The 23996-nt window shown below is 47.3% G+C and overlaps 1 protein-coding gene across 1 annotated transcript in view; it reads left to right on the forward strand.

Moving 5' to 3' along the window:
* The first annotated feature begins 1158 nt into the window (after positions 1-1158).
* The window catches only part of LOC137353365 (guanine nucleotide-binding protein subunit alpha-12-like), a 46736-nt gene continuing 23898 nt past the window's right edge, over positions 1159-23996 (forward strand). The window contains exon 1 of the mRNA XM_068019546.1: positions 1159-2588. Within this exon, the coding sequence (XP_067875647.1) occupies positions 2100-2588 (489 nt within the window). The 5' untranslated portion in view covers positions 1159-2099. The remainder of the gene's footprint in view (positions 2589-23996) is intronic.

Raw genomic sequence — 23996 nt, forward strand, 5'->3', positions numbered from 1 at the left:
AGAGAGAAGAATTGTGTGTGACCTCTGGACTGATACAAGTCTTTTGGCAAGTGGATATTGCATGGAAGAACTCTGAACATCCTGAGGTATGTGTGTAAAATATTCTTTAATTTCTTTATTGATGTAAGGGTGGGTGTCTGTAGCTGGACAAATACTCAATGATGAGCTCATTGTAAGTCTCCAGTTCATGTCATTCTGTGTAATGTTACTATTGGTGTTTGTGGGGGATTTAGCCCTTGGTGACAATGGGTATTATACTGATGAACATTCTTGATAATGAATTGAGTGATAGGAACTAAATTGATACCGACTGGCAGCTATGATAAGTGGCCATGAAGGAGTTGTCACATCACTTGGTTGATGGATGAGCATGAGGTTCTACCCAGCCCAACTCCTGAAATCCTGGAGCGGTTAAAATTGTGATTTGCGATATTAGTGATAAACAGTGTGCCTGCTATTTTAACAATGCTTTATTTTCAATGGATTAATTGTTTCCTTAAGGGTGCATTTACTCACCAGCTTTAGCATCACAGCTAAGAGGCTCCCTGAACACATTGCAAACGCAATCTTCTGTAATCCCAAAGTGTATGGTTGAGATGGAATACATTGTGGACTAGTAATCAACTTGTTAAATTTCTCCCAACTCATACCCAATCCTGGTCATTTAGTCAGTAATCTACAGATTCCCATCAGATGGAAATTTACTGACTCCCAGCCATTTGTACAATTATTTGCCCTAGCAATTTCCAAGGAGTTGCCTTGTAAGATTGACAGGAAGGTTTTAAGTGCAGACTCTGTATTGCTGAATTGCACTCAGTGTCAACCGGGGGGGGGGGTGGGTGGATCGGGGCACGACTGGAAACTGGAAATCAAGATCAACTTTGGGGCAAATCATCTGTCCAAATCCCAAGGGAACTTCAGAGCCAGTTTGTACTAGAAATGCACTCTAAGCTCGCAGAGGAATCTCATACTAACTCACTGCACTGCAGAATGACTCAAATTTGAGTCAAAGATGCAAAGATGCATTTCCAGTGTGCAGCCAGGAAACGTTTGAGCCTTTAAAAGGGTGGCCGTTTCAGTGAATTCATTACTTTGTGCTGCTTTTCTGGGAGGAGAACCTGCACTCACTCAGACTGTTTCTTCCCAAAGTCGATCTTCTAGTTCCGAAGAAGGGTCACTGACCCGAAACGTTAACTCTGCTTCTCTTTCCACAGATGCTGCCAGACCTGCTGAGTGAATCCAGCATTTCTTGTTTTTGTTTCAGATTTCCAGCATCCGCAGTATTTTGCTTTTATTTTGATCTTCTAGCTTGCTGTGTGTGCAATGCCCCCAGTTGATGTGATCCCCTGACCGTTGATAGACATGACCTGTGCAACTCACTATGTTCGTTATTCATTATCACTCGGCACTTCCAGCTAAAGCCTGGCTACCCGAACCGAACCCGACTGGACCCCACTGCACGTGTCGGATCAGGTTTTAATTTTATACCCGAGCCAGACTTTAGTTCCAAACCCCAAAGGTTTTTCTCTCTCTCTATGTAACTTTTGGAACCATCTCCTCACATGCACTGTAAAATTTTGATTAGCTAGGACTGAGGCGTGCATTTCTGTTGATTTTTCGACCATCCTGTTTTCCCCTGGATTCTTAAAAGATGCAGAAAGTATTTTCTGTGAGGAGGGGAGGAAATGGCAAAGATGCATTTCCAGTGTGCAGCCAGGAAACCTTTGAGCCTTTAAAAGGGTGGCCGTTTCAGTGAATTCATTACTTTGTGCTGCTTTTCTGGGAGGAGAGCCTGCACTCACTCAGACTGGCAGCTGTTTTAGCTCCCTCTTTCTCCCAAATGTCATTCCTCGACCATTCACTCGGCTGGACATTACATACAGAGGGAGGCGACAAGCAAAAAAAAAAGCCCCTTGAAGAAGAATTGAGCCTGGTGTGTTTACTGAAATAGCACAGCACAGCAGAAATGCAGATAGATTAGTTTCAGTCCACTCTCTCTCTCTGGGGCGCCGGAAACTTTTTCTCTGAAACTTTGAAAAACTTTTCTGAAACTTTTTTTTTGCCCCCCCCCCCCCCTCCTTGTCGCCGGCGGACGCATTATGGCTGGGTTGGAGGATGCCTGGGCGAACGGTTGCCTCCCGAACTGTTTCGGGTCGGAGGACGAGATCGAGATGAAGAGAAGAACCAAAAGTATTGATCAGATGCTGGCGAAGGAGAGACCTTACTTGAGGAGAATGGTGAAAATCCTGCTGCTGGGAGCCGGCGAGAGTGGCAAGAGTACATTCCTGAAACAGATGAGGATTATCCATGGGCAGGACTTCGATCGAAAAACCCTGGAGGAATTCAGGGACACGATTTATGGGAATATTATAACAGGAATGCGTGTGCTGGTGGATGCCAGGGAGAAGCTGGGACTTCCTTGGGGGAATTGGGAGAATGAGAAGCATGGGCTTTTCCTGATGGCCTTTGAGCACAGTTGTATTGGAGTTGGGAAAGAATATTTCCAAAGGGTTTTCCCAGCCATTAGAGTCTTATGGCAAGACCAGAGCATCAAAGAGGCCTTCAGTAGAAGGAATGAGTTCCAGCTGGTAAGTGATTTGATGGTGGGGTAGAGCCGGGGGAGGGTGTGTGGAGGGGGGAGGTTAGCAATGTTAATGTCAAGGAACAGGCCACCCTGACCTCCAAGTTCTTCCATTTAAATGTTGATGGATGCAGGCTAAGCAGGCTTAATAATCTAACTGGTCGCCACAGAAAATTTCCACAGAAATGGATGGTAACTCATGTTAAATTAATTCATGGGATCTGAGTGTCACTGGCAAGTCCAGTATTTATTGCCCATCCATAATTGTCCTTAAGGTGGTGGTGAGCTGCCTTCTTGAAGTGTTGCAGTCCATGTGGGGTAGGTACACCCACAGTGCTGTTAGGAAGGGAGTTCCAGGATTTTGACCCAGCGACAGTGAAGGAACGGCGATATAGTTCCAAGTCAGGATGGTGTGTGGCTTGGAGGGGATCTTGCAGGTGGTGGTGTTCCCATATGTCTGCTGTCCTTGTCCTTCTAGGTGGTAGAGGTCGCGGGATTGGAAGGTGCTGTTGAAGGAGGTTTGGTGAGTTGCTGCAGTGCATCTTGTAGACGGTACACACTGTTGCCAGTGTGAGTCGGTGATGGAGGGAGTGAATGTTTAAGGTGGTGGATGGGGTGCCGATCAAGTGGATTTGCTTTGGCCTGGATGGTGTTGAACTTGAGTGTAGTTGGAGCTGCACCCATCCAGACAAGTGGAGACATTCAATCACTCTCCTGTCTTGTGCCTTGTAGATGGTGGACAGGCTTTGGGGAGTCAGGAGGCGAGTTATTCATCACAGAATTCCCTGCCTCTGACCTGCTCTTATAGCCACAGCATTTATATGGCTGGTCCAGTTCAGTTTCTGGTCAATGGTAACCCCCAGGATGTTGATAGTGGGGGATTCAGTGATGGTGATGCCATTGAATGTCAAGGGGGGATGGTTAGATTCTCTCTCCTTAGAGATGGTCATTGTTTGGTACTTGTGTGGTGTGAAAGTTACTTGCCATTGATCAGCCCAAGCCTAAATGTTGACCAGGTCTTGCTGCGTATGGATACGGACTGCTTCAGTGTCTGAGGAGTTGCAAATGGGGCTGGACATTGTGTAATCATCAGTGAACATCCTCAATTCTGACCATATGATGGAGGGAAGGTCATTGATGAAGTTGTTGAAGATGGTTTGGCCTAGGACACTACCCCGAGGAACTCCTGCAGCGATGTCCTGAGGCTTAGATGATTGGTCTCCAACAACCATTGGTGTGAGCTGCAGCTCACTACCATATCCAAATGGATATGTGTACACAATATCTTCTGGGAAGCTATTCATTTGGGGGCACAGGGAGGTCAAAGTGTCTGATTCTCTCCTCATGTGACAGACAGGTAAACTGGCTGCTGGAACTCCATTCAGCTTGCTTCCTGGCTGATTACCTCCCAGCCCAAGGACATCAAGACCATTGTTTCCCACCTATTGTTATGGCCTGGTGATACCATTGCCAAATCTGGTTGGACATATTCCTATCAGTCAGACTTTTATCCCATGCCCAATAATTTTATTCCACTAGTAAACAAGAGTTCAAAGAAAATAAGAACATAAGAAATAGGAGCAGGAGTAGGCCATTTGGCCCCTCAAGCCTGCCCTGCCATTCAATAAGATCATGGCTGATCTGCTCCAGACCTCAACTCTGCTTTTGTGCCAGCTCCTCATAGCCCTCAACTCCCCGATATTTCAAAAATCTATCTACCTCCTCTTTAATTACTTTCAGTGACCTAGCCTCCACAACTCTCTGGGATAGAGAATTCCAGACATTCACTACCCTCTGAGAGAAGAAATTCCTTTGCATCTCAGTTTTAAATGAGTGTCCCCTTATTCTGTAATTATGTCCCCTAGTTCAAGATTCTCCCACTAGTGGAAACATCTCAACATCCACCATGTCAAGCCCCCTCAGAATCTTGTACATTTCAATAAGATCACCCCTCATTCTTCTAAACTCTAATGAATAAAGGCCTAACCTGTTTAGCCATTCCTGGTAAGTCAACCCCTTCATCCCCCAACAAGGTCTCCCCTGTGTTTCACGTAGCAATCTCCAGGAGATTAGTTTCTTGAGATTCCAGGGCAATCCTGGAAAGTTGGAAACTGTACATGGCTACGATTAGAAGAAAGCAAACCTGCCTGGTGTGGATCACTCAGTAGCACACAGGAGGTATATTAACCCACAGAGCTGTCAGCAAAGCCTCTGCATCCATGTTAATAAAGGCATAAAATTGACACATGAAAGTCACGTCATAATAGTTTGCAATGCTTCAGATATTATGTCTACAGCTTTGTAAATGTATGCAGACGAGACAGAATGACAAGGCTTACAGTGAGCCTTTGGAAAAGTTACCCCCCTCCCGCCCCCCACTGCCCCCACAATGTCAAAACAGTGCCCCTTTAAATTTAAAGACACATCACCCTCAAGCTGGAGGTTAGAGGAGATTTACTAGAATGGTCAAGGGCTTGAGGAGCTTTTGTTATGTGGCAAGTCTAGAGACGCTGGGATTGTTCTCCATGGAACTTTGGAGGTTATGGGGAGATTTAATAGAGGTGTTCAAAATTATGAAGGGTTTTGAGAGAGTAGATAAACAGAAACTGTGTTCGGTTTGCAAGTCCGAGGACACAGATTTAAGATCAATTGGCAAAAGAACCAGAGGGGAGGTGAGAAGTTTTTTTCATGCAGTGAGCTATGATCTGGAATGCGCTGCATGAAAGGCTGGTGGAAACAGATTCAATAGTAACTTTCAAATGGAATTAAATATATACTTGAAAATGAGAAATTTGCAGGGATGTGGGGGAAAGAGCAGGGAAGTGAGATTAATTGGACAGCTCCTTTAAAGAGCCAGCAAAGGCATGATGGGCTGAAGGGCCTCCTGTGCTATATGATTCTATGATCCTGCCACTGTAGAAACTGCAGATACAGTGTAGAACAGCATGGATTCTGTATTGGACCATGTGCTGAGAAAGTGGACAAAACAGAAAGGAAACTCTTGCATTTATATTGGGCAAGATCACATTGAAGGGGCTCAGTATTTCTGCTAATTAATTACTTTCTGAGTGCAGTGCTATGTACGCAACAGCAGCAGCTTGCATTTATATAGCGCCTTTAACATAGTAAAATGTCCCAAGGTGCTTCACAGGTATGTAATCAGACAAAATATAAATATAAACAGATGTTAGGACAGGTGACCAAAAGCTTGGTCAAAGAGGTAGGTTTGAAGGAGTGTCTTAAAGGAGGAGAGAGAGGTGGAGAGGCTTGGGAAGGATATTGCAGAGCTTCCGTGTCTAGGAGCTGAAGGCACGGCCGCCAGTGGTGGAGCGATTAAAATTGAGGATGCTCAAGAGGCCATATTTGGAGAGATGCAACCTTGGAGGGTTCTTGGACTAAAGGAAATCAGGAGGGTGAAGCCCTGGAGTGATTTGAAAGGAAGGAGAATTTTAAATTCGTGGCATTGCCGCACTGAGAACTAAACAACTTCACAAGAAGGGATGAGATTTCTTCTGAGTAAATTTTTCAAAAGTGGATTCAGCATCTTCCCTAGGCTGTATGCTTTAACTGCTGTAGCAGAGGGGCATTTACAAACGCCATGTTGTAGTGAGAGACAGATCCAGTCAATGTTTGTGCTTAGAACGGGATTACAGCTGCTCCATTATATCCACGTTGCCTTGGGGCTTGGCTGAGGGGATGGCGGGGGTTTGGTGAATGAATGTTAATTAATTTGATGTGCATCATGCTGGATGTCAATTTTTTCTTTTCAGAAGATGAATGGTTTAAGGATTTAAGAATTTTAGAATTAAAACTTGCTCTGCACGCTAACTTTTTCTGTGTTTGAAGATCTGTTTTACTCGCGGGCCCAGATGAAGAAAGAAGTATTGTTTGTTCAGAAACTAGCTAGACATGGGAAGAGTCAGACACAACACTCTTTCGATAGCTCGATGGGTAAATGCTCAGTCTGCAGTGGCACTGAGCTCCGGCTGAAGAAAGAAGTTTTGTTGTCTTGAAACTAGCTCCAGTCTCGGGTTTGATCCTAGATCTGTGTTGGAGAGATGGTGAGGGTTGTGGGAGTGGAGGGGATTGCCCCAACTATTCGCAGTGCAGCTGAGCTATGGAGCAGAAAAATTAGCTGATTTTTCATTCCTAATCATTATCTGGTGATGACGGACAACACTAGCTTGCATTTACATAGTGTCCTTCAGGTAGTGAATAAAGCCCTAAGGTGCTTCCCAAGGAGTGCTATCAGAGAAGATATCTGGACAGGTAATTGAAAGCATGGTCAGAGATGAGCTTTGTGTGGTTGGCTTCCTTCCACCTACGAAAGATGATGGACATGCAACAAACAATCCATTTAGGTGGGGCGTCTTCTCGTTGCTGATGACTGTGAAGGACAATCCTCGAGAAGCAGGTTCTGCTACGGGTTCCGCACGTCTAGCTGCCAAGTGACGCTGTGAGTTGGTGTTTTCGGCATCGGCACATGTTGCCAAGCTGCTGTAGCCACTTGTCGTCGTGGTAGTGCACGTCAGTCCACAGGATGTATCGCCATTTCCCTCTTCCGCCAGCTAGTGACTCCCCGGTGTGATAGTCGACATTTCGGGTTTTGGGTGCCCCATTTGTCGTCTGACCCCGGCTATCTCACCATACAGAACGTCCTTGGGTATGCCACTGTCTTCCATCTTGTGGACGTGTTCGATCCACCAAAGCCGCCTCTGTTTGATTAGTGTCAACACACTTGGGAGCGCTGCCGCATTTGTGATTTTTGTCCTGACAGGATATACCCATAATGTGCTGCAGATGGTGAAGATGGAAATTATTGAGCTTTAATGATCAAAATTAAAGGCAGAGAGGTTTGGGGAGGGAATTCCAGAGCCTAGGGCCCAGGGAGCTGTAAGCACAGCTGCCAATGCTGGGGCTTTGGAAATTGGGGATATGCAAGAAGCCAGAATTAGAGGAGTGCAGAGATCGTGGAGGGTTGGGGGAGGTTGCAGAGACCCATCCCTGGTAGCTCGCCAGCGGCTCCGGCTGGAAGGTGTGGGTATCAGGTGAAGACAGGATGTGGCTTGGCCGAGCTCATTCCATGTTCAAATAGCTCGTTGGCACTCCTTGTATAACCTTGTGTATAAGGCTGCCAGTACTCATGGAACTGGAAGCTCCAGCAGGGACTAACTTAGCTCAGCAGAGGAGAGAAGGGAAGGAATGGGGAATACATGTGAAGGAAAGTCAGGTCCTGAAACTGACGACAGGCCTGCAATATGACATCAGATCTGGGAAGTAACTGCATACAGACATTGTAACGTTCTTGCACAACATATAGTCTTGCTGTTGTTTTCTGAGCAATAATTAAACTTGAACTTCCAGTTCTTGCCATTTCTTTCCATCCTACATCTGATGTGTAACAATCTGCACATTTTCCTTCTGAAACGATTGTAGCTCTGAGACTACTTCCTTCAGTATGAGCTGGAATATGGGTTTAAAAAGCTATAATTTTAAAATATTCAGTTGGAATTTTTTTTATTCATTCATGGGATGTGGGCGTCACTGGCTATGCCAGCATTTATTGCCCATCCCAGTTGGAAATGTTGATACTAAAGGTGCTCACAATTTAAAATATTCTATCAGTGTACGGTGAGATGAAGATGAAGGATTTTCACTACACGTGAGTCAGAATTCTCTTAATCAGAAACGTTAGATTTTACAGCTAGAGTTCAGTATTTCCACTATCAATGTAGCTTTTCCTAGGTGTCAGCATTAGCTCTTGCTGTTTCTGAGTTTGCTGATGACACAAAACTAGGCGGGAATGTGAGTTGTGAGGAGGATGCAAAGAGGCTTCAAGGGGATTTAGACAGGTGGCAAGAACATGGCAGCTGGAATATAATGTGGAAAAATGTGAAGTTTTCCACTCTGGTAGGAAAAACAGAAATACAGAGTATTTCTTAAACGGTGAGAGATTGGGAAATCTTGATGTCCATCCTTGATGGGACATGATGGGCATCCTTGTTAATGAGTCACGGAAAGCTAATCCGCAGGGACGGCAAATGGCATGTTGGCCTTTATTGCAAGAGAATCTGAGTACGGGGGTAAAGAAGTCTCGCTGCAATTGTATAGAGCCTTGGTGAGACCGCACCTGGACAATTTTAGTCTCCTTACCTGAGGAAGGATATACTTGCCATAGAGGGAGTGCAATGAAGGTTCACCAAACTAATTCTTGGGATTGTCCTATAGGGGAGATTGAGGAGACTGGACCTGTATTCTTTAGAGTTTAGAAGAATGAGAAGTGGTCTCACTGAAATATACAAAATTCTTACAGGGCTCGACAGGGTAGATGCAGGAAGGCTGTTTTCCCTGACTGGGGGGGGGGTCTAGAACCAGGGGACCCAGTTTCAGAATAAGAGGTAGGCCATTTAGGACTGAGACGAGGAATTTCTTCACAGAGGGTGATGAATCTTTGGAATTCTCTAGTCCATAGGGCTATGGAGGCTCAGTCATTGTATGTTCAAGACAGAGAGCGATAGACTTCTGGATATTAAAGATATCAAGGGATACGGAGATAATGAGGGAAAATGGCATTGACGTAGAAGATCAGCCATGATCTGATTGAATGGCGAAGCAGCCTCGATTTGGCCTACTCCTGCTCCTATTTCCTGTATTGGGTCCAAAGGTAATGGGTTCATGCCCTATTCCAGAGACTTGAGCACTTACTGTTTGCTGACTCTCCAGTACAGTAGTGAGGGAGTGCTGCACTGTCAGAGGTGCTCTCTCTCAAATGCGATGCTAAACTTAGGCCCTATCTGACCTCGCAGTTGGACATAAAAAGATCCCATGGCACTACTTAGAGAAGAGCAGGGAAGTTCTCCCTGCTGTCTTGTTCAGTGTTTACCCTTCAACTGACATCACTTAACAACAAAATACTTGCTCATTTATCTCATTGCTGTTTGTGGAAGCTTGCTGTGCACAAATTGCTAGCCACGTTTCCTACATCACAACAGTAACTACACTTCAAAAGTACTTAATTGGCTGTAATGTACTTTGGGACATGAAAGGTGCTATATAAATACAAATCTTTTTTCTTTATAAGCAGGCTGTGCTGAGTTACTTGAGAATTCAAGATCTTAAGAAAGATGGTTACACTTTTACTTTGAATTTAACTGAGCAGACTATAACAAAAGACAACTGGAATGAGGTGCTATATAAATGCAAGTTGTTGTTGCTGCTCTCTATCTCTGCTCTCTCCTCACTTGCTTTCCCCTCACGTTCTCACTGTTGTAGTCTCTCTCCTTTTCATTTCTTTCTCCTTCATTAATTTCACTGACAATTTTATTCTCTTTCTTCCTTCATTACCCCTCTCTATTTTTCCTTTGCCCTCACAAGATAAATACGGAGAAGTGGCGCAGTGGTTAGCACCGCAGCCTCACAGCTCCAGCGACCCAGGTTCAATTCTGGGTACTGCCTGTGTGGAGTTTGCAAGTTCTCCCTGTGTCTGCGTGGGTTTTCTCCGGGTGCTCCGGTTTCCTCCCACTAGCCAAAAGACTTGCAGGTTGGTAGGTAAATTGGACATTATAAATTGCCACTAGTATAGGTAGGTGGTAGGGAAATGTAGGGACAGGTGGGGATGTGGTAGGAATATGGGATTAGTGTAGGATTAGTATAAATGGGTGGTTGATGGTCGGCACAGACTCGGTGGGCCGAAGGGCCTGTTTCAGTGCTGTATCTCTAAAACTAAAACTAAACTAAAACTCACCTACACTTCCTCCAGGACAACATTCAATTGTTTGTTCAATTGATAGGTCATTGATTTCTCTGTCTCGCCCACACATCCTTCATGTGTTCTGATTACTCTGGGGCTGGATTTTGTGGCAATGGCCGGGCTCCCGGTGCCGGGCCTAAAAGGCAGGAAGAAATTCGCCTCAGTCTTTCTGAGCTCCCCCAGCGTGATCTTGCGTTGTTCTGGCACTTAAGTGGCTGGCGTGGGGATCCCCGTCCCTTTAAAGATGGGGATCTCACCTTCAAGAGCTGCTGGCCAATCATAGGGAGCGGTGGCCACTGCTGGTACCACAGAGGCCTTGGACCCAGGCCCAGAGCTGGAGACCCGCGCCTTCAGTAAGTAAGGTGGGATTGCCGGGGCCAGAACGGAAGGCCTGGCGAGGGGGTGTGATAGGGTGGGGGGTGGGGGTTCCAGGGAGGTGGGGTTTTCCCGGCGGGGGTCCTGCATGGACCACAGATTGCCACTGAGGAAGGAACCCCACCCCAAGCCCGCAGGAAGGGCACCTTGTATTACTGGGGAACCTCCCCGCGTGGAGGAGACACCTCCCGCTGCTGGTTAAATCTCAGTGGTGGGGATAAGTTGTCCTTAAGTGGCCGTTAAAAGGCCACTTAAGGGCTTCATTTGGCATCTGGGCAGGAAGGCCGTCGTCAGCCTATCCCGCCCCTACAAGATTGCTTGGCCATAGGCCCTCCATTCCCTGCCTGCTGTCGCAATTCTATGGGCGCCTCCGACCCCACCTCGGAGCAGGGGGGGAGGGGCCATAAAATCCAGCCCTTTGTCTGAAGAATGAGGGGTCATAATCTAAGGATACGGGGTAAACCTTTCAGGACTGAGATGAGGAGAAATGTCTTCACCCAGAGAGTGGTGAGCTTCTGGAATTCGCTACCACAGAAAGCAATTGAGGCCAAAACATTGTGTGTTTCCAAGAAGGAGTTAGATATAGTTCTTGGGGCGAAAGGGGTTAAAGGATATGGGGGGAAAGCGGGAACAGGTTACTGAGTTGGATGATCAGCCATGATCATAATGAATGGCACGGAACAGGCTCAAAGGGCTGAATGGCCTCCTACTGCTCCTATTTTCTACGTGTCTGTGAACCTAGTGATATTTGTCCTAAATTTGCTTTTGGTCAATTTTTCTTTCTCTTTCTAATAGCTTTTGAAAATTAACATTTGATAAGCTAGAGATACAAAAGATGTTTCCACATGTGGGGAAGTCCAGAACTAGGGGTCATAAATATAAAATAGTCATTAATAAATCCAAGAGCAAATTCAGGAGGAGCTTCTATAGCCAGGAAATGTGGAACTCAATACCACAGGGAGTACTTGAGACGATTAAACATAGCTGCATTTTAAAGGGAAGCTGGATAAACACATGAGGGAGAAAGGAATAGAAGGATATGATGATGGGGTTCGATGAAGAGGGATGTGAGGTGTGGAGTATAAACACTAACATAGACTAGTTGGGCTGAATGGCCTGTTTATTTGCTGCAAATTCTGTGGAAATTTATGTTCTACTGTCATGGCTTAACTTGAAATGATTTTCTAGATTTATCCTCTGTACTCATTGCTATCTTACATCCCTCTGTGAGGTATCTGTCTGCTGACTTCCTTTCAAGGCTAATTAGCGCAGCTCTTTTCAGTCCTTTCTCGTAACTCAGACCCTGATCGAACACCTGTCATGGCTCTTGCTCTGCACTGTCTTCAGATTTATTGCTGTTGTGTCCTCTCTCTGACTTTCCCCCTCCATTTACGAGCTTTTCCTCAATCTGTTCTTCTCCGGTCTTGTCACTTTACTTCACGCTCAGTCAGTCAGTTTGTTGTGTCTTTTGCTGCAGTTTGCATCCTGTTTTCCTCCTTTTTTCCTGTTTGTCTCTAACCTCACGTCCACCCTTTTCCATCTCTTTTTAGACTGTCTAGTTAATTTGTGCACTGCCTCCTCGGCCTTCCCCGTGGCTTGGCAGCCAAAGCCTCCGGTCCGATCTGGAAATCCCCTTCATCAAGTTTGACATTTTGCAACCTTCTGCCCTAACTTTTACTTGAAACGACGAATGAGAACCATGAATTTTAACACAGACATGGTTACATCATTGCCTCCTCCTCTGCACACAATCGGGGTAAAGTGCCGGACAGGTTGCCATGGTGACGTGACCTTTTACATAGATGATGATTCTTCTTCTCAAGACTGAGGGCCCTGTGCTAAACAACAGACACAGACATGACTGCGAGAATGAAAAGATGGGAGGAGGAGGAGGACGGTACAAAATGAAATCAAATTGGACATGAAGATAGGCTGATCCTTCATCTGTATATTTGCCTTAGAGGGTGGTCCAATGAAGGGTTCAATAGATTGATTCCTGGGATGAAAGGGTTGCCCTGTGAGGATACATTTAATAGAATAGGCTTATACTATCTGGAGTTGAGAAGAATGGGTCAAAATCCTGGAACTCCTAAAGGAATGTGGGAGCACTTTCACCACATGGACAATAGTGAATTAAGAAGAAGACTCACCAGAACCACCTCAAAGGGCAACTATGCATGGACAATAAGTGCAGGCTTTGTTACAATGCCCATTTCTCAATGAGGAAATAAACACAAACAGCTCTCGTGATGTGTTCGGGGTCCGATGCATTGATTAATGTGGTAGCAAGCCATAAGCACACAAGAAATAGGAGCAGGAGTAGGCCATTCGGCCCCTCAGACTTGTTCAATAAGATCATGCCTGATATTCTACTTCAATTCCACTTTCCCGCCCTATCCCCATATCCCTTGATTCCCAAAAATCGATGGCCCATCTTGAACTCCATGATCAGGCATTCTTAGCCCGCTGGTGTTAAGAATTCTGAAGATACACAAGCCTATGAGCGAAGAAATTTCTCCTCATCTCAGTCCTAAATCTGCGACCTCTTATCCTGAGACTGTGACCCCCCCCCCCCCCAACCTCCCTATTTCTAAACACTCCCAGCCCAGGAGAAACAGCCTCTCCTCATCTACCCTATCAAGCCCACCAAGAACTTCAGACATTTCGATGCGATCGCCTCTCGTTCCTCAGGATGGGAGGATGGACAAAATAAGGAAGGACTTGCATTTATATAGCGCCTTTCACGACATCGCAAAGCGCTTTACAGCGAATGAAGTACTTTCGAAGGGTAGTTTACCCCTTGTTGTAATGTGGGAAACGCAGCAGCCAATTTGCGCACAGCAAGCTCCCACAAACAGCAATGTGATGATGACCAGCAAAACTCTTTTCATTTTAATGTTGAGGGATAATTATTGGCCAGGAAAGTTGGCGAAATCTTCCCCCGCCCGCCCGCCCCGCTCTTATTTAAATATTTTCATGAGATCTTTTACGACCATGAGAGGGCGGACAGGGCTGTGGTTTAACGTCTCATCCGAAAGACAACCCTGCTGATAGTACAGCTCTCCCTCAAGTGCTGCACTCAGAGGCTCAGCTTAGATTTATGCTGAAACCTCTGGAGTCTACAACCTTCTGTTTCGGAGGATGACTCACTGAGCCACAGCTCACACTAAATAGGCAAGCCATTCAGAAAGGAGTACTGGAAGGGACAAACAATTGGCTGCATGTAACTGTCTTCTTGGATCCTGTCCATCAGAACCCAACTCTGGCAGGGCCTCCTGCAGGGGGAAGGGCACAGCCTTGGCTGCTTGGTTTAGATAAACAGAAGTGCTTCCGTCCCCCGGAATATTATTTATATTTTTGCCATGTTTGTACAAGCACTTGGAAAGCAAACAACTCATTCTGATCACAAGGTACTGTAAAATCAAGTTGCTTTTTCATGCCCCAGATCAGCAGTGTGGCACCAGCCCAGAAACTCTGGAAGCCTCTTTACCATCAGCTTTCATTCCAAAGACTTAAGGCAAATTCTTTGAAATGCAAGGCGGTATTTTTGTACCGACATCTCCTCTGACTCTCCGCCCGCATTTCTCAAGAAACGGTGGACAAGTGCAGCCTGTACCCCTAAACCACAGTTATGGGGTCTGTGCCCCTATCTCTCAGCAATGGGGTCTGTACCCTTGTCCCTCAGTAATGGGGTCTGTGCCCCTATCCCTCAGTAATGGGGTCTGTGCCCCTATCCCTCAGTCATGGGGTCTGTGCCCATATCCCTCAGTATTGCGGTCTGTGCCCCTATCCCTCAGTAATGGGGGCTCTGCCCCTATCCCTCAGTAATGGGGGTCTGTGCCCCTTGCCCTCAGTAATGGGGGTCTGTGCCCCTATCCCTCAGTATTGCGGTCTGTGCCCCTTGCCCTCAGTAATGGGGTCTGTGCCCCTATCCCTCAGTAATGGGGGTCTGTGCCCCTATCCCTCAGCAATGGGGGTCTGTATCCCTACCCCTCAGTAGTGGGGTCTGTGTCCCTATCCCTCAGTAACGGGGTCTGTACCCCTATTCCTCAGTAACGGGGTCTGTACCCCTATCCCTCAGTAACGGGGGTCTGTACCCCCTATCCCTCAGTAATGGGGTCTGTGTCCCTATCCCTCAGTAATGGGGTCTGTGTCCCTATCTCTCAGTAATGGGGTCTGTACCCCTATCCCTCAGTAACGGGGATCTGTACCCCTATCCCTCAGTAACGGGGGTCTGTACCCCTATCCCTCAGTAATGGGGTCTGTGCCCCTGTCCCTTAGTAATGGGGTCTGTACCCCTATCCCTCAGTAACGGGGGTCTGTTCCCCTATCCCTCAGTAATGGGATCTGTGCCTCTGTCCCTTAGTAATGGGGTCTGTACCCCTATTCCTCAGTAATAGGGTCTGTACCCCTATCCCTCAGTAACGGGGGTCTGTACCCCTATCCCTCAGTAACGGGGGTCTGTACCTCTATCCCTCAGTAACAGGGGTCTGTACCCCTATCCCTTTGTGAAATTCACCTGAATACATAACTCCTGTTTAATATTGACTTTGACTTTAATTAGAGTAGCAGTTAGGACTGTTTGATTGTTATCTAGATATTCTTATTCGTCATTAGATTGTTCTACACCTGGAGAATTGCTGTTGTGATCTGTGAATGTTGTGACCTGATTGCTCCTGAGATTTGATGGGCCTCCCAACTTAAAAAAAAAAGTTCTTCCTTGCATTTCTACCTTCTGGAGCCACTGTAACTATTTATTTAGTGGCCTTTACAGTTTGAGTCAGTATAGTTCCCGGCTGCTACCTCTGGCTGATGTCTGCTTCACATCTGTAGATGCTAAGGCAGAGATGAGGTCAGATCCCTGTCAGGTCAGAGCCGAGCTGTGAATGTTAACATGGCCTCGCCAGCTGTCCCCGAGTGATAGTTCCGCAGTTTACTGCGAGTCTTGGCAGTACTGTGCTGTCTTTCAGTGTCCTTGGATACAGACAGGCTGTTAACACGTCAACATCAGGAGGGAGACGTGTTGACAGGAGCAAACTGGGAAAGACTCTGATCAATTTCAAGAATAGAAAAGAAACAATTTGCACCGCAGACACACACACAGCCAGACACACACACACAGAGCCAGACACACACACACACACACACAGCCAGACACACACACACAGAGCCAGACACACACACACACACACACACACACACAGCCAGACACACACACAGCCAGACACACACACAGCCAGACACACACACACACAGCCAGACACACACACACAGAGCCAGACACACACACACACACACAGCCAGACACACACACACAGAGCCAGACACACACACACACACACAGCCAGACACACACACACAGAGCCAGACACACACACACACACACACAGCCAGACACACACACACAGAGCCAGACACACACACACACACACACAGCCAGACACACACACACAGAGCCAGACACACACACACACACACACAGCCAGACACACACACAGCCAGACACACACACAGCCAGACACACACACACACAGCCAGACACACACACACACAGAGCCAGACACACACACACACAGAGCCAGACACACACGCACGCACACATAGCCAGACACACACACACACACACACACACACACACACACACACACAGCCAGACACACACACACACAGCCAGACACACACGCACGCACACATAGCCAGACGCGCACACACACACACACACACAGAGCCAGACACACACATAGCCAGACACACACATAGCCAGACGCGCACGCACACACACAAACGCACGCGCACACGTGCGCAGAGACAGAAAGACACACACGTGCACACACACGCAGAGAGACAGATAGTCACGCACGCACACAGAGACACACACACACACACAGAGCCAGACACATGCACACACAGATACACACACACAGAGCCAAACACACACACATGCATAACCAGGCGCACACGCGTGCGCACACAGCTAGACGCAAGTGCACGTGCATGCACGCACACGCTCACCCGCGTGCACGCACAAGCCACCCGTGGCTTGAGAGATGGTGCAGGAGGGAGGGGTTCAGATTTTTGGGACATTGGGACCGGTTCTGGGGGAGGTGGGACTATTACAAATTGGACGGTCCACACCTGGGCCGGACTGGAACCAATGTCCTTGGGGGTGCTTTTGCTAACGCTGTTGGGGAGGGTTTAAACTAATGTGGCAGGGGGATGGGAACCAAATGAGGTCAGTGGACAGTAAGGATGTAGTAACTAAAGCCTGTAAGGAACTAGATAATGAAGTCAGCGTGACTAAGGGAAAGAGTAGGCAGGGAGCAGATGATGAAAGCAAAGGGACTGGTGGTCTGAGGTGCATTTGTTTTAATGCAAGAAGTGTAGTAGGTAAGGCAGATGAACTTAGGGCTTGGATTAGTACCTGGGAGTATGATGTTATTGCTATTACTGAGACTTGGTTGAGGGAAGGGCATGATTGGCAACTAAATATCCCAGGATACCGATGCTTCAGGCGGGATAGAGAGGGAGGTAAAAGAGCTGGAGGAGTTGCATTACTGGTCAAAGAGGATATCACAGCTGTGCTGAAGGAAGGCACTATGGAGGACTCGGGCAATGAGGCAATATGGGCAGAACTGAGAAATAGGAAGAGTACGGTAACAATGTTGGGGCTGTACTACAGGCCTCCCAACAGCGAGCGTGAGATAGAGGTACAAATATGTAAACAGATTATGGAAAGATGTAGGAGCAACAGGGTGGTGGTGATAGGAGATTTTAATTTTCCCAACATTGACTGGGATTCACTTAGTGTTAGAGGTCTAGATGGAGCAGAATTTGTAAGGAGCATCCAGGAGGGTTTTCCAGAGCAGTATGTAAATAGTCCAACTCGGGAAGGGGCCATACTGGACCTGGTGTTGGGAAATGAGCCGGGCCAGGTGGTTGACGTTTCAGTAGGGGACTACTTTGGGAATAGTGATCACAATTCCGTAAGTTTTAGAATACTCATGGACAAAGACGAGAGTGGTCCTAAAGGAAGAGTGCTAAATTGGGGGAAGGCCAGCTATACCAAAATTCGGCAGGAGCTGGGGAATGTAGATTGGGAGCAGCTGTTTGAAGGTAAACCACTTTTGATATGTGGGAGGCTTTTAAAGAGAGGTTGATTAGCGTGCAGGAGAGACATGTTCCTGTGAAAATGAGGGATAGAAATGGCAAGATTAGGGAACCATGGATGACAGGTGAAATTGTGAGACTAGCTAAGAGGAAAAAGGAAGCACACATAAGGTCTAGGCGGCTGAAGAAAGACGAAGCTTTGAAAGAATATCGGGATTGTAGGCGCAATCTGAAACGAGGAATTAAGAGGGCTAAAAGGGGTCATGAAATATCTTTAGCAAACAGGGTTAAGGAAAATCCCAAAGCCTTTTATTCATATATAAGGAGCAAGAGGGTAACTAGAGAAAGGATTGGCCCACTCAAGGACAAAGGAGGAAAGTTATGTGTGGAGTCAGAGAAAATGGGTGAGATTCTAAACGAGTACTTTGCATCGGTATTCACCGAGGAGAGGGACATGACGGATGTTGAGGTTAGGGACAGATGTTTGATTACTCTAGGTCAAGTCGGCATAAGGAGGGAGGAAGTGTTGGGTATTCTAAAAGGCATTAAGGTGGACAAGTCCCCAGGTCCGGATGGGATCTATCCCAGGTTACTGTGGGAAGCGAGAGAGGAAATAGTTGGGGCCTTAACAGATATCTTTGCAACATCCTTAAACACGGGTGAGGTCACGGAGGACTGCAGAATTGCTAATGTCCCCTTGCTTAAGAAGGGTAGCAGGGAAAATCCAGGTAATTATAGACCGGTGAGCCTGACATCAGTGGTAGGGAAGCTGCTGGAGAAGATACTGAGGGATAGGATCTATTCCCATCTGGAAGAAAATGGGCTTATCAGTGATAGGCAACATGGTTTTGTGCAGGGAAGGTCATGTCTTACCAACTTAATAGAATTCTTTGAGGAAGTGACAAAGTTGATTGATGAGGGAAGGGCTGTAGATGTCATATACATGGACTTCAGTAAAGCGTTTGATAAGGTTCCCCATGGTAGGCTGATGGAGAAAGTGAAGGCGCATGGGGTCCAAGGTGTACTAGCTAGATGGATAAAGAACTGGCTGGGCAACAGGAGACAGAGAGTAGCAGTGGAAGGGAGTTTCTCAAAATGGAGACGTGTGACCAGTGGTGTTCCACAGGGATCCGTGCTGGGACCACTGTTGTTTGTGATATACATAAATGATTTGGAGGAAAGTATAGGTGGTCTGATTAGCAAGTTTGCAGACGACACTAAGATTGGTGGAGTAGCAGATAGTGAAGGGGACTGTCAGAGAATACAGCAGAATATAGATAGACTGGAGAGTTGGGCAGAGAAATGGCAGATGGAGTTCAATCAGGGCAAATGCGAGGTGATGCATTTTGGAAGATCCAATTCAAGAGTGAACTATACAGTAAATGGAAAAGTCCTGGGGAAAATTGATGTACAGAGAGATTTGGGTGTTCAGGTCCATTGTTCCCTGAAGGTGGCAACGCAGGTCAATAGAGTGGTCAAGAAGGCATACGGCATGCTTTCCTTCATCGGACGGGGTATTGAGTACAAGAGTTGGCAGGTCATGTTACAGTTGTATAGGACTTTGGTTCGGCCACATTTGGAATACTGCGTGCAGTTCTGGTCGCCACATTACCAAAAGGATGTGGATGCTTTGGAGAGGGTGCAGAGGAGGTTCACCAGGATGTTGCCTGGTATGGAGGGCGCTAGCTATGAAGCGAGGTTGTGTAGATTAGGATTATTTTCATTAGAAAGACGGAGGTTGAGGGGGGACCTGATTGAGGTGTACAAAATCATGAGAGGTATAGACAGGGTGGATAGCAAGAAGCTTTTTCCCAGAGTGGGGGATTCAATTACAAGGGGACATGAGTTCAATGTGAAAGGGGAAAAGTTTAGGGGGGATATGCGTGGAAAGTTCTTTACGCAGAGGGTGGTGGGTGCATGGAACGCGTTGCCAGCAGAGGTGGTAGACGCGGGCACGATAGCGTCTTTTAAGATGTATCTAGACAGATACATGAATGGGCAGGAAGTAAAGAGATACAGACGAAAATAGGCGACAGGTTTAGATAGAGGATTCGGATCGGCGTAGGCTTGGAGGGCCGAAGGGCCTGTTCCTGTGCTGTAATTTTCTTTGTTCTTTGTGCACATGTGCACGCACACACACACAGACAGGCGCACACACACACAAACAGACACACACACACACACACACAACCCGACGCATGCACACCCGCACACACAGACAGGCACGCATGCACACACAAACGCAGACAGACACGCACACAGATACACACACAGGCGGACAGATACACACACACACAGAGACAGGCACACACACACACACTTATTGACACACAGACAGAGAGACACACGCACACGCACACACACACACAGAAAGGTGCGCGCGCGCACACACATAGCCAGACACACGCACACATAGCCAGACACACACACACACAGCCAGACACACACACACACACAGCCAGACACACACACACACACACACACACACACACACACACACACAGAGCCAGACACACACACACACACAGAGCCAGACACACACACACACAGCCAGACACACACACACACACACACACACACACACACACACACACACACACACAGCCAGACACACACACACACACACACAGAGCCAGACACACACGCATGCACACATAGCCAGACGCGCACAGGCGCACGCACGCACGCACACACACACACACACACAAATGCACGCGCATACAGACAGAAAGACACATGCATGTGCACACACACGCAGAGGGACAGATAGTCACGCACGCACACGCACACAGAGCCACACACACACACACAGAGCCAGACACATGCACACACAGATACACACACACAGAGCCAAACACACACATATGCATAACCAGGCACACTCGCGTGCGCACACAGCCAGACGCAAGCGCACGTGCATGCACGCACATGCTCACCCGCGTGCACATGTGCACGCACACACACACAGACAGGCGCACACACACACACACACAAAACCAGACGCATACACACCCACACACACGCATCCGCGTGCACACACAGACAGGCACTCATGCACACACATACGCAGACAGACACGCACACAGATACACACACAGGCGGACAGACACACGCACACACACACACAGCCAGGTGCGTGCGCGCACATACAGAGCCAGGCACGCGCGCACCCACACACATGCATGCATTTGCACATACACAGACAGACACGCATGCACACACATACGCACGCACACAGGCGCACACGCACACAGACAGACGGACAGACACACGCGCACACATATAGAAAGATACACACACACATGCACACAGACAGACACGCACACACACAGACGGACAGACACGCGCACACACACAGACAGATACGCAAGCACGCAAACACAGAGCCAGGCACGCACGCACAGAGCCAGGCACGCGCGCACCCACACACACACGCATGCATTTGCACATACACAGACAGACACGCATGCACGCGCGCACACAGGCGCACACGCACACAGACAGACGGACAGACACGCGCATACATATAGAAAGATACACACACACATGCACACAGATAGACATGCACACACACAGACGGGAAGACACGCGCACACAGACAGATACGCAAGCATGTACACACGCATGCAGACAGACAGACACGCACACAGACACGCACACACAAACAGACACACGCACAGACGGAAGCGTGTGCGCGCACACACAGACAGGCACGTACGCACACAGACAGACATGCATGCACACAGACAGACGCACACAGAGACACACAAAACAGAAAGACACGCACAGATACGCACACAGACAGACACACACACAGGCACACACACACATGTACACACACACACAGCCAGGCGCGCATGCACAGACAGCCAGGTACGCACGCACACACACACACACACACAGACAGGCACACACAGAGAGAGACACAAAACAGAAAGACATGCACGCACAGATACGCACACAGACAGACACAGATACGCACACAGACACACACACACACACACAGCCCGGCGCGCGCATGCACAGACAGCCAGGTGCACACATACATACACATACACACTAAACACACAAAGATAGACACACATGCATGCACACATATACAGTTACATATAGATAGACACGCACATACGGACACTTGTGCATGTACCCATACGCACAGATATATAAGCACGCATACATGAACTGATGCACGCATGCACACACAAACAGGGGGAGGTCATTTAGTTCGTCACGTCTGTTCCACTATTGAATGGGATCTGTGACCTAACTCCATATCCCTTAATACCTTTGGTTAACAAAAATCTATCAATCTCAGATTTAAAATTAACAACTGGTCCAGTATCAATTGCTATTTACGGAAGAGAGTTTCAAACTTCTGCCACCCTTTCCAATTAGAAGCGTTTCCTAATTTCATTCCTGAAAGGTCTGGCTCTAATGTTTATGCTATGCCCCCTAGTCCTAGACTTCCCAAATAGCAGAAGTAATTTCTCTCTACATGCACTTTAATTGATCTTTTCTCACTCCCTCAGTCAGAGGGACTGCACTGTTACAGCTAGTTACCGTTAGCTGATTCCCAATCAATATGTAAAGCTGCTGATTTCATGCTTTGTAAATACCCACGGCTCTAATCAGCTGAGATGTGGTAAGGGTACTTGTACCTCAGCGGGTAAAGTGTACTGATGTGTTGTGCTCATCGCTGACCATTTTTCTCTGATGTCCTTCTGCATTCGACTTTGCTACTCCTGTTGCCTTTCCCCTGGTTTGTGACCTAAAACTAGATGGGGGAAACGACCTGAAGCCCAGTCATAGGAACGTTCGTGCACAGTGCACACTCTTGCTACGTGTTCAATCTATGGGTCTTTAACAAAACAGAGTACATCAATTTTCTGTAAGTATTGGCTTGGCTAACAGCATTGTTGGATTTTGAAGATTGTGGCCTCCATTGCTGTCCCTGTCAACACCACTCGGGTAACCTAACCTTTGTAGCTATATTGGGTACCTGCGTGAGGAACCGGGAATGAATATTTTGCATCGGGTTTCACTACAAGAAAGAAAGCACTTACATTTATATAGCACCTTTCACAACCTCAGGATGTCGCAAAGCCCTTTACAGCCAATGAAATACGTTTTGAAGTGCAGTCACTGTTGCAATGTGGGAAACGCAGCAATTTGTGCACAGCAAGCTCCCAATGTGATAATGATTAGATCATCTGATTTTCTAAGTGATGTTGGTTGAGGGATAAATATTGGCCAGGACCTCAGGGAGAACTCTCATGCTCTTCTTTGAAGTAGTACCATGGGATTTTTTTACATTACCCTGAAAGATGACCTTCTGACAGTGTCGCACTCTCTCAGTACTGGCACTGGGATTTTGTCCTCACGTTTCTTGAGTGGGGTCTTGAAACCAGAGCCTTGAGACTCAAAGGGCCAATTACAGTGTTGTGCCTGGGTGTGGCTCAGAAAGTGACCTCCAAAGAGCTAAAAGTTTGACAATGCTTTTGGAGTTTGGATGCAAAGAAATGGAATGGGATGAAAGGATAGTTTTGGATTTTTGTTTATTCATTCATGGGATCTGGGCATCGCTGGCAAGGCCAGCATTTATTGCTCATCCCTAATTTCCCTTAAGAAGGTGGTGATGAGCTGCCTTGAACTGCTGCGGTCCATCTGGTGCGGGTACAGCCACAGTGCTGTTAGGGAGGGAGTTCCAGGATTTTGATCCTGCGACAGTGAAGGTGATATATTTTGAAGTTAGGACGGTGTGTGACTTGGAGGAGAACTGGTAGGTGGTGGTGTTCCCATGCATCTGCTGTCATTGTCCTTCTAGAGTGGTAGAGGTCGTGGGTTCGGAAGGTGCTGTCGAAGGAGCCTTGGTGAGTTGCTGCAGTGCATCAGTGGTGGAGGGAGTGAATGTTTAAGGTGGTGGATGGGGTGCCAATCACATGGGGTGCTTTGTCCTGGATGGTGTCGAGCTTCTTGAGTGTTTTTGGAGCTGCACTCATCCAGGCAAGTGGAGAGTATTCCATCATGCTCCTGACTTGTGCCTTGTAGATGGCTTTGGGAGTCAGGAGGTGAGTTACTTGCCACAGAATTCCCAGCCTCTGATCTGCTCTTGTAGCCACAGTATTTATATGAGTTGTCCAGTTTCTGGTCAATGGTAAGCCCCCAGAATGTTAATGGTGGGAG

This window comes from Heterodontus francisci, chromosome 41 (genome assembly GCF_036365525.1).
Source record: "Heterodontus francisci isolate sHetFra1 chromosome 41, sHetFra1.hap1, whole genome shotgun sequence".
Lineage (NCBI taxonomy): Eukaryota > Metazoa > Chordata > Chondrichthyes > Heterodontiformes > Heterodontidae > Heterodontus > Heterodontus francisci.